This window comes from Lepidochelys olivacea, assembly GCF_965140295.1.
Source record: "Lepidochelys olivacea isolate rLepOli2 genome assembly, chromosome: 1".
NCBI lineage: Eukaryota > Metazoa > Chordata > Testudines > Cheloniidae > Lepidochelys > Lepidochelys olivacea.
The window spans coordinates 44,837,877-44,848,666 of record NC_140411.1 but is presented as its reverse complement, the minus strand read 5'-3'; the positions used below and the strand labels follow the sequence as shown (position 1 = coordinate 44,848,666).

Sequence of the window (10,790 nt, the reverse complement as noted above, 5' to 3'; positions counted from 1 at the left end):
GTGCCACAAGTACTCCTTTTCTTTATAGAAGCATAAGTTCAACTGAAAGTCAATGGAATTTGTGTTTGTTAATCACTAGAGGCTCTTGGATATATTATCTCAGGTATCTAAATTGTACATCCAAATGGTTTCTCTCTGTGCCCCCTTTTATGGTATTGTGATTAGCTAAAAGGGTTGAACTCCTAGAGGTATGTGGGAGGGCTCCAACCCTCCATGACCAGTATAAATTATCAAAATTCCATTGTATAAAAAAAACCTATTTCAATAAACTATTTGTGTAAACGATCTGGAAACAAAAGCTGGTGTACTATGTGGCAGCAATAATGCCTTACAGGGCTTTATAATGACATCTTTGGCAAATTGAAAAATAGTAGTCTCCTGCCACCTGGCGAAAGAAGTACTGTATTGCAAAATTGCTGCAAATCTTGAAGGGAGATGCTAAGAAGAAATATCTTCACAGAAAAAATGGTCCCAGAACAAGGATATCTATTACTTACTTTGTGCTCATGATTAACAATTAACTTTTTTCACAACAAAAAAACCCCCAAAACATTCTGTAGCCTACATTAAAGATAAAATTCCTAAAATCCTTATTTTGTGCCTAATGTAGTGAACAAGGGAGTTAGTCAGAAAGCTCCTCGGCAGGCATGGAGTGGGACCCCAGCTGGACAGGGAAGGGATAGAAACAGAAGAATACGGAAGGGCTGCAAGGACACTAAGGAAAAGGCCAGTCTAGTGGTAGCTCTGTTACTCTCTGGCAATTACTTATACTGTAGTGAGAGTCACATGGACAAAATGGTGGTCTCTGGTAGTGTAAATGGGTGTAAAGGGGCCTTAACACACATGCAAATCAGGACCTAGATACGTAGAGAGCTCAATCAGTTGTTAAAGTTATATACTTTCCTTTCCTCTGGTAGGTTTTTTTTTTTTTTTTTTTTTTAAAAGAAATAATTGATTAGAACAAATGGTCAAACTATTTATTTTTAAAAAGACACTTACGCACAGCTGCTTATTGGGTGATGTCTTAGTGGCATCTATGGAATTAGCCAATGCTGCAGCTTACTTCCATAGTGGAGTCCAAAATCCTATAGCTTTCAAAACTATTGCTGACAACGGACTATACTACCCAAAGCAAATTAACACTTTGTTTTGAAATTAAATTTACAGTGCAAAACCCCCACCCATGAGAAGGCAAGAGCACACATTGTGCCGCAGTATAGTATCATCTGGGTTCACATAATATGGGAGAAGAGAAGGGATTATGCACAAAAGTCATAAGATTTTAATTCAGAGATCAAAACTCTATTTTTAGTAAGAGCAAGTATACATTATCCAAAATAAATCAATAAGATTTTGCAGCAGTGTTTTTTTTTTTAAATATGACAATCAAGAGAACTAAGGTGATAGGACCAGATTCTGCAAATAGACAAATAATTAGACAAATATGACTAGGATCACAGCATTAATTTATTTTATTGTTTTGCACAATGGTAGGTTGCACACGTGGACAAAGACAGCACACAGTTTAAAAAAATTAGTTTCACAAATTAATACATTACAAGAAAGTCCAGTGGTTCAACATTTTAAATTTAACTTTTTTTAAAAAAGCAGTAACAAAGAAATACAAATATCAGGATTTTTTGATTGCAGCCCAATGCAAGTTTTGAAAAAGGTTTAAGTTGAAATGGACTTTTAAGCTTTTAATACTGCCTTAAAAAACAAAAACAAAAACGCATACACTATTAATTGCCTCTCAAAGAAAATGCTCATCTCTTAGATGCAATAACATACAAGTGTACAAGTGTACAAGTGTACAAAAGTGAAAAGTTCTGTGTTCAAAACTGATATCCTTATTTCTGAACACAAACAACAGAAAACTCCATGTTTGCCAAAGGCCAGTAATTGCTGTATGCAGACATAACTTCCAGAACATACAAAACAGTACTTGACAACACTTTTACAATTGAAAGCAACTGACTTCATACTAGAAAATTACGCGCAATACCTGTTTTAGAAAAAAGGTGCCTTGGTGAAAGTGATTGTGAATATTCACTTGGATGCACATTATGTACAAAACAATCTCTATATTAAAAGCTACACTTATCTCCAAAATTCCATATACACTCTGTAAGAGATTTTTCTGCTGTTTCTGTTTTAATGCACTCTGAGCTGGAGATGCAGCCCAATGTGCTAAGATGCCATAACATGAAGTTTGCTGCACTTGTAAGACTGGTACTATTTCTATTGTTACAATAGCTTACCCTCAAAGTATACTGTTTTACTTTATTCCTTAGCAGTGACGGGTGTTAAGGGCAGGTAAGGAACTCCTTTTGGAGTCAATGCCAGTAGCCCTGTGTGAATCAACTCTGTTTTGGAATGGTTAGCTACAATTTTCATTAGAGTGGCACAGTCTGCATCCACCACTTGCAGAGAGAAGATACTACTGACTTCACAACTCTCTGCCCCCCCCCCCGCCCCCCCAGCAATCTCCTGGAATCCTGAACTTGCTCCTGAAGCCTAGCAGCCTCCGAAATGAAGCACAGCCCGGGAGAGACCTGTTTGGTAACATCAGCTGTGACAACACCTTTGTTTGAAAGTCTCTCCAGATTCTTCTTTGGAGTGATTGCTAGCTGAGGAAAGGAAAATGTTGAGGACAAACAGGCAATTAAACACTATTTGCCAGAATTATACAATAGTGAACAGTATTACAGCTCGTCTTTAAAAACAAGCTGCAAAAATATTACAGCCAGGGAACACTATTTGATATTCCTATGAGCATCAAGATGTGGGAGCCTAAAACAACATGGAAAAGGGAACACGCAAAGCAAAGGAACTTGGAGAGTTTTGTCTATGGGGCAAAGTTCACGTTTTTATTATATATACAAATACATATGCACAAATGTGTGCACTGTACTGTGTATATATATATGTATATATATATTTATATATTTACATCCATATTCACAAAGAAACACCCTGAAGTAGATTTAAAGGCCATATCCAGGAACAGAAGATATGAACTCTAGTATTTGTACTAGAATATATTTTATCTGTACAAAAAAACCAAATATGCATATATTCATATGGTATAAAGCTTATTAACAAAAAATATTCTGCTACTAACATTAGGTTAAATAGATGGTTTTAGAAGATTCTTTAATAATGCAGTATAGAACATTTCTAAAACTAGAACCAAAATAAAAATACATAAATGGGTTTCTATTCACAGGAAAATAGTTGTTCAATATGATTACATTTCATATTCCAGAATAGGGAAAAGTAGCAAAATTTTATAAATCTCCTGGGATGCAATTTAATTACTGCATCCATTTAGAAAAATAGACTTTTAGGATGAACAAAGCTGATTCACTTCCCCTTTCCCCAAGAGTGTGTCTATCTTTTTCCTCTCTTGTTTCCAGCAGGAGGTTTCTTCAGCTGAAGAAGTTGCCCTCCTGTCCCAAAACCTGTAGATGCAGGATTAGACACCCCAAATGTCAAGCCAGCCGATGCTGTGATGCCAGGATTACTGAAGTTAAACCCAGATGTAGTTGAGCTGCCAAAGCCTTGTATGGGAAGGAAAAATATTTTAAAATCAGAAGTCAGTTAAATCATAACTTCAGATTTGCCCTCGGTCCAATTTACGAGGGACAGTGACTTACTGAATTACTAGTAATTACACTACTCTGAAGATATCAAAGTGGACCCACAATACTATGTCACATTCCTAAGATATTTTAGATTTGCTGAATTGAGTCAGATGTTACAGTGCAAGCACTGTATATTTTTAAGTTACTATACCTTATAGCGTAATAGTTATTTCCTTTGTTATTATATGTATTACAGTAGCACCTATAGCTCTCAACTGAGATTGGGGCCCTACTCTGCAATGCACTGTGCACATCTGTCTCCGTCTCTGTGTGCTTACAATCTACCTAGACAAGCCAGACAAAGGGTGGGAGAAGCAAAGGCACAGACAGGTGAAGTGACTGGCCTGTGGTCTCACAGTAGATCACTGGCATACCTGGAAGAGAGCTAACAGTCTTATGCCCTCTTAACAAGACCACACTGTCTTCCTAATATGTGCAACACAGGTCCTAACCTAAAAGGGAAATAAGTAAAACATGCCAAGTTTTAGCTATTTTAAAAAAGCCCTTTTGAATTAGTGCACAAAAGACAGCATTTGAAGAGAGCAAGCTTTGGAAAAAACAATGAATAGCTCAGAAGATGTTGCTAAAATAAACAAATGAAATCCATCAATCTTCCTTTAGACTGAAAGTGAAGATGAGAAATTTCATCCCTGAAAGGTAATTTTGTTCAGGAGTTTACAAAATAGAACTGGTCAAATACTAACTGTTTTGCAATAATTAGCAAGTAAAAACACCAAGTTCTGTTCACTCAGATTTTTGAGGTCATATTAGTTATGCATAGGTATTTGTACAATAGCTGGATATTTATGAAAGTGTTAGAGAATCTTAAGAGTTTCTGAAAGATTAGCATGATTCGTAACTGCAATTCATAGCAGAAGTTCATTATTCATCCTTCTCCTGTTTAACAACTTCCAGGGAGATGAGGACTGTGTGCGATTGGTCACATTAATGAATATGTGAAGTAAAGTATTTAACAATCATGGAAAGGATAAAAATCATTTGCTGAACACAAATAATTGAAACATTAACAGAAATTAGGACTGGTTCATAAGCTATTCACAGGCAGAGAGGGAGCTAAACCCTTAATGAGCATTATTTGTAAAAAGTCGTTCAACCAGCTCTAGTTACAAGTATAAAAGAGTCATAAAATGAAAGCTTCTCCATATTCGTATTCAGTATCACTGCCACAATGCTATAAAAAAATTCTGTGGGCTTGGAAAAACACATCCTAATTTACCTCCGAAGTATTCCTCATTTGAGTCCCAAAGTTATCTATGTTCCACACAAATTTGATGTCACAGAATCATAGAATATCAGAGTTGGAAGGGACCTCAGGAGATCATCTTGTCCAAACCCCTGGTCAAAGCAGGACCAATCCTCAATTTTTGCCCCAGATCCCTAAATGGCGCCCTCAAGGATTGAACTCTCAACCCTGGGTTTAGCAGGCCAACGCTCAAACCACTGAGCTATCCCTCCCCCCTCTCACTTCTATTATTGAAAATTATTTATATCAAAAATAAAGAATCATGAAACCCAGTTTCAAGTTATTTATACTAAAGGAATGAATCCTACAGCAATTTAAGACTTGTGCATAAATAATTGTGTGAACACTTCGATTTGGACCTTTGTCCATCACCTGGGTGATTCATGCCAAATAGAAACACAGATAGGTACAAACGCTATACTGGCCTCTTCAAGAGTGACACAAAAATAAAACTCATATCCTACACCTTGATTGTAACCCAATAATTCAGTTCAGTTAATGCCTATACAGATCCTCGCTCTTGGGATACCACTCTTGACTCATGATTTATTTTGAAGATTTCCATATGTTCCAATATTTCATGTACTTGCTTCTTGATGCAGAAATTGATATGCAGGTCAGACTAGGTTCATAATGATCCCTTCTGGCCTTAAAAATTATGAATATATGGAACAGTAAGAATCAGTGAAGTACTAATCCCTAATTCAACTGCTTTTTCATATCAAATTATAAATATGATCAAGAAAATGCCATGAATATGATGAGACTTTAATAACGTATTAAACTTAGTGAAAAAAGTGAAACTTTTGTTTGATTTAACTCTGCCAAAAGGATTAAGCCATATGCAAAATGTATTTTAAAAAAACCTATCAGATGAACCATATAGCTCTCTTTTTGCTATAATTAGAGATTAGGTCGAAAAACCTTCCCTGTGCACACAACTGATCTTTCTTTTAAGAAAAGAATACCTTACAGTAACCGTGGTTCTTTGAGATGTGCATGTGGATCTCACTCTAGGACTAGCACATGATTCCTGTGCATGAGATTGCAATCTCTGAATAGCAATGTCTGTTGAGCCATGCTGCAATGTCCTCATGCTCCCCATCCAAGAGCATCATGGGCAAAGCAGCCACAACCATCCCTCAGTTCCTTCAGAATTCCAGGTAATAGGACTCTAAAAAGTGGTGATGAAGGGCAGGTCCTGGGATGCATATGGATGACACCACAACAAAGACTCCAGTTACAGTAGGTTAAGTAACCCAGCTTTCTTCAGGTATGTGTCTGTGTGGATCTCACTTTAGGTGCCCCATCTGGAAGGTGAGGAGATAGAGGAGTTCTGACTACCACTGACTAAAAAGTGATTGTAACACTTTCCTGCAAGATTTGTCATCTGATCTTGTGGCCAGGTCAGGGGCATAGTGTAACAAAAGGAAAGGGGGTCACTCAAATGACTAACTTTCAGATGTAGGGATGTTTCCGAAGCATGGAGAAGAGGTAGCCTGTGCGCTAGTGAAATGAGCTGTGATGTTTAAAGGAAGAGGTGTACCAGTCATGTGAGAGATTGAAATACACTGGTTAATCCATTTAGATATCCTCTTGGAAGAAGTGGTGTGCCCCTTAAAAGTGCTACTTATGGCAACAAAACAATACTGGGGGTCTGACTAAAGGGTTTTGCCCTATCAAGATAATATAACAATGTCTTGAAACATCCAAGTTGATTTTCTTCCCCCCTCTTCAACCCTCCCCCCCCCCCCAACACTGGAAGACTATAGCTTTTGGAAAGATCAACAGATTGATTCAAATGAAAGTCTGACACAACTTTGAGAATAAATTTGGGAGGAAGTCTCAACACCATCTAACCTCTGTTTAATGTTGTGTAAGGAGGGATGGCCATGAAAGTCTTATTTTGCTGACCCTCCTGGCTGATGTAATGGCAACCAAAAAAGGCCATCTTGACAGCAAGGTAGTGTGGACCACATTCAGAGACAGGGTCTCCATTAGGTTTGTAGGAACAATAGTAAAATACCATACCAGAGGATGTTTTGTAGCTAGCAGGTAAGTATATAGTAACCGCTTTAAAAATCTGGATACAGGGGGCAAGAGAGAGAAAGTAAACATGACTGTACTGGAGAATGGCATGCTAAACTCACTGTAAGATAGACCATAGCTGAACTAAGACTCCAAAGTGTTTCAAATACAGAGTATAATCAAGGACTTTAGGTATAGGAGCCTCCATTAGGTCAAGGTTGCGTGGGACTGCCAAAATTGAAAATCTTTTCCATTTTCAGGAACAAATTTTTCTTGGGGAATGCTTTCTGCTTTCCAGTAGGATCTTCTGTACTTGTAGAGAACAGTAAATCAATAGCACTCAACCAGCCAATATCTAGGCTGTCAGATGTAACAATTTCAGGTCTGGATTTAGTATCTGACCTTCATTCTGTGATAGTATGTTTGGACAGTCTGGAAGTGGTATTGGATGCTGAATAAATGTCTTGAGGAGATCTGTTAGCTCTATATTGATTGAGACAATTCAGGCTATCAGGATCAGTATGAATTTTGCACATCACTTTGATTATCAAAGTAATGGGTGGAAACATAAGTCTTTGATCCCATGGTACATGAAAAGTGTCTTAGAATCCTGGACTCATGTCTCCATTGGAGCAAAAGTCTGGACACTATGTTTTGTTTGATGACAAGTCTATAATGGAATATTCCCATTGGTGAAATAGTGACATGATGGAGTTCTTCAGAGATCATTTGTGGTTGGTAATGGATTGGCTGATTAGGTCTCCTAAATCATTGACAACTCCTGGAAGATGAAGAGTTACTTGGGTTATCCGCTGTTGGCACCATGTCCATAACTTTCATTGCCTCCTGACGTAGACGTGATGAGCAAGAACGTCTTTGCTTGTCTTATATAAATGTATTGCTGATGGTACTGTCTCTTAGACTCTGAATCGTAGAATTCTGTAAAATAGGTACGAATGCAATGCACGCTAATCCGATTGCTTGTAATTCTAGAATGTATATGGGTGGAGTCATGCTTTTTAGGGACAAAGGTCCTTGTTTATGGAGGTGGCCAAGATATGTGCTCCCCACCTGTTCTTGATGCATCTGTGATCTGTATCTTTGTAGGAGGAGGGGTGGAATGCTCTTGAGGTCTGACCTTCCATTCAGTGCTGATAAAATGTGAGCTGCGAAAATAACTTACATACCCATTTGATTTCTCCTGGGGTGATACACAGACTTTAACCACCTCTGTAATGGGTGTAGGTAAAGTTTGGCTAGTGGTGTCCCGTACATGCCAAACTGATATGTGGCCAAGAAGTTTGAGGCAGTTTCTTATTGCAGTTGATGGATTTGTTTTGATACTGGTAATGATCATTTGGATAGACAGAACTCTGTTGTTGGAAGATCTGCCTTTAATGATCTGGAATTGACTAAGGCACCTGTAAATTTCATTGTTTGTGATGGGGTAAGAGATAGTTTCTCATAAAAATTCTCAGTGAGGTCTAGCTGTCTGAAAAGGGGAAGGACATAGATACAGGCTGTGGTGACTTCCTGATGAGACCTGACTTTGATCAGCCAATCATTTAAATATGAGTAGATGTGAATATGCCTCATCTCTTCAGATGTGCTGCCACTATTCCCAGGCACTTTGTGAAAACTGCTGCTGCTCTGGAAAGACCAAACAGTAGAACATTCTATTGGTAATGACTGGGACTCACTGCAAATTGTAGATATTTCCTGTGGGCTACATGAATTGCAAAATGGAAGTTTGAGTCTTGGAGGTTGAGAGCCACAAACCAGTCTTGAGTCTAGGAAAGGGATGATGAAGGTAAGCATTCCTATCCTAAATCTGAGACAGTGTATATGTTGTTTAGTCTTCTCGGGTCTAGGATAGGACAAAGACCCCTTTTTTTTGTTTCAAAACAAAGAAATATCAGAAGCAGAAACCCCTTCCCCTGTACTCTAGAGGTACCTCCTCTTTGGCCCACAAGCAAAGCAGGGAAGCCACTTTTTAGCTTTTTGTAAGAAGGATTCATGAAGAGGGATGGGGAAGGGTAATGGGGTAAGGAATCAAATTTGATGAAAGCACCATATGAGACCACTTTCAGCACCCATTGGTCAGTTGTTATAGCAGTACAAGCCTGATGGAAGAAAGCAAACCAGCATCTGAAGGCAGGATCTGGGGATGGCTCATGCCTGATTTTGTTGCGACTCTCAACCCTCGTGTCATACTTGCAGTCTACAAGCAGACGAAGACTGATCAAAGACTAAGAAAGATTAGCTCCTCTGAGAGAACCTTGGTTTCTTTCTGGGCAGATACTCGAAGAAGTAAGGGTCTTCTATCAAGACTACCCTTGGTATCTTAAAGGGCCTGTCATTTGGGGCTGAGGCAGCAAAGTGTGGCCCTGGAGGCCTTAGGGAGTGTAAGGCATTACTGGTGACCTTCAGCAATGACGGCTTTCAACTCTTCTCTGGAGTTGTCAGGAGTTATCTGACATGGGACAGTGTTTTGCAAACAAAAGAGATAGGTTCGTACTCGTAGCTGAGGTGATGCTGACTAATAAACCTTTCTTCCAAAAAGGTCTAATTTTTTGGGTTTTTAGATTTCTTGTGGGAAGAAGAGAGACCATTAATGAATCTGGGATTGGGTGGTTATAAAATTGCTCAAATCCCTTTTGGGGTAACTGATACTCCTTTTCCATTCTTTAACCAGTTTGAAGCAAAATTGTTGACACCTGACAGAGTCTTAGCTGATTCTAAGATGCCCTCATTAATTGGCAATGCTATTCTGGCAGGAGCAGAAGAATGCAGCATATCTGAAAGCTTGGGAGCGTCTTCAATTATTAAAGTTTCTATTTTGAGGATCTCAGCTGTATGAGAAAACAGCCTCTGGAAGGCTCTAAAATCACCTCGGGCTGGTACAGGAAACAAGACTATTTCACTGGGAGAAGACAATGACTGGTCTCAGAGGATGAAAGGTATTGCTCAGAGGACTCTGGACCTGACTGTTTTTCCTGTGAATGCTGTTCTTGCTCCTCCCTGTCTATAGATGGGGGTGTGGTACAGAAAGGGAGTATGGCCTGTGTTTTATTAAGTGGTAAGATGGAGACCAGCTCCTGGATACTCTAGATGGAAGTCCACAGTATGCCAATAGAGCCAACAGGGATCCACCTGGCTCTAGTAATGCTGATCAGACCATTGCCATGCCTGAGGTGGATGAGTCAAGGCTCTGAAGTGAGCATCCCTGGTTTGTAGAGCAAGGCCTTCTCCTGGTCTGTGTGACTGAAACTGCTAGACGCCAGAATGAAGGTGTTCCCCTCCCCAGTGAAGGAGATAAAGAGAAAACTTTCTCTAGAGGTGGCACTGATCTTGAGAAGAAGTCAGTACCAAGATACCAGAGGTGTGTACCAGTGCCTACCGTAGTGACATCAATGTTGAATGTCGTGCCAGAGACTTAGCTTCTACCTTTAACATTAAATTGGTTGGTACCATTAATTAAGGCTTCTATTGTGACTGCCAATGTCAATGGCTTCCAGCACAGTCATGAGTAGGGATAGATGGTGCCCTGTGCCTTTTCAGTACTGAGCCAGAAATTGAGTTGGTGTCATTTGTCTTTGGATGAAATCCTCAAGTCCCAGAGGAGAATGAGTTTTTGATCTTCTCCTTGTGGACAGAGGAGGATTGGTGCTGGGAGTAATATTCATTCTTCTGTTTAGATATTCATTGCCTAGAGAAGGCAATACTAGTCTCCAGTGCCATGGTGCTAACCAATACTGAGGTAGTCTTCAATGGGTCCTATATTCTTGCCTGACAGTGCTGTGGACTTCTTGCCAGTACTGACCTGGGGTGCTGTGTGCTGACTGGCAGGG

At 39.2% G+C, this 10,790-nt stretch overlaps 1 protein-coding gene across 1 annotated transcript in view; it reads right to left on the bottom strand.

Moving 5' to 3' along the window:
• Positions 1-3,102: 3,102 nt before the first annotated feature.
• NUP58 (nucleoporin 58) overlaps positions 3,103-10,790 on the bottom strand; it is a 50,000-nt gene continuing 42,312 nt past the window's right edge. Inside the window, exon 16 of the mRNA XM_084646977.1 lies at positions 3,103-3,563. Coding sequence (XP_084503103.1) covers positions 3,394-3,563 — 170 coding nt within the window. The 3' untranslated portion in view covers positions 3,103-3,393. The remainder of the gene's footprint in view (positions 3,564-10,790) is intronic.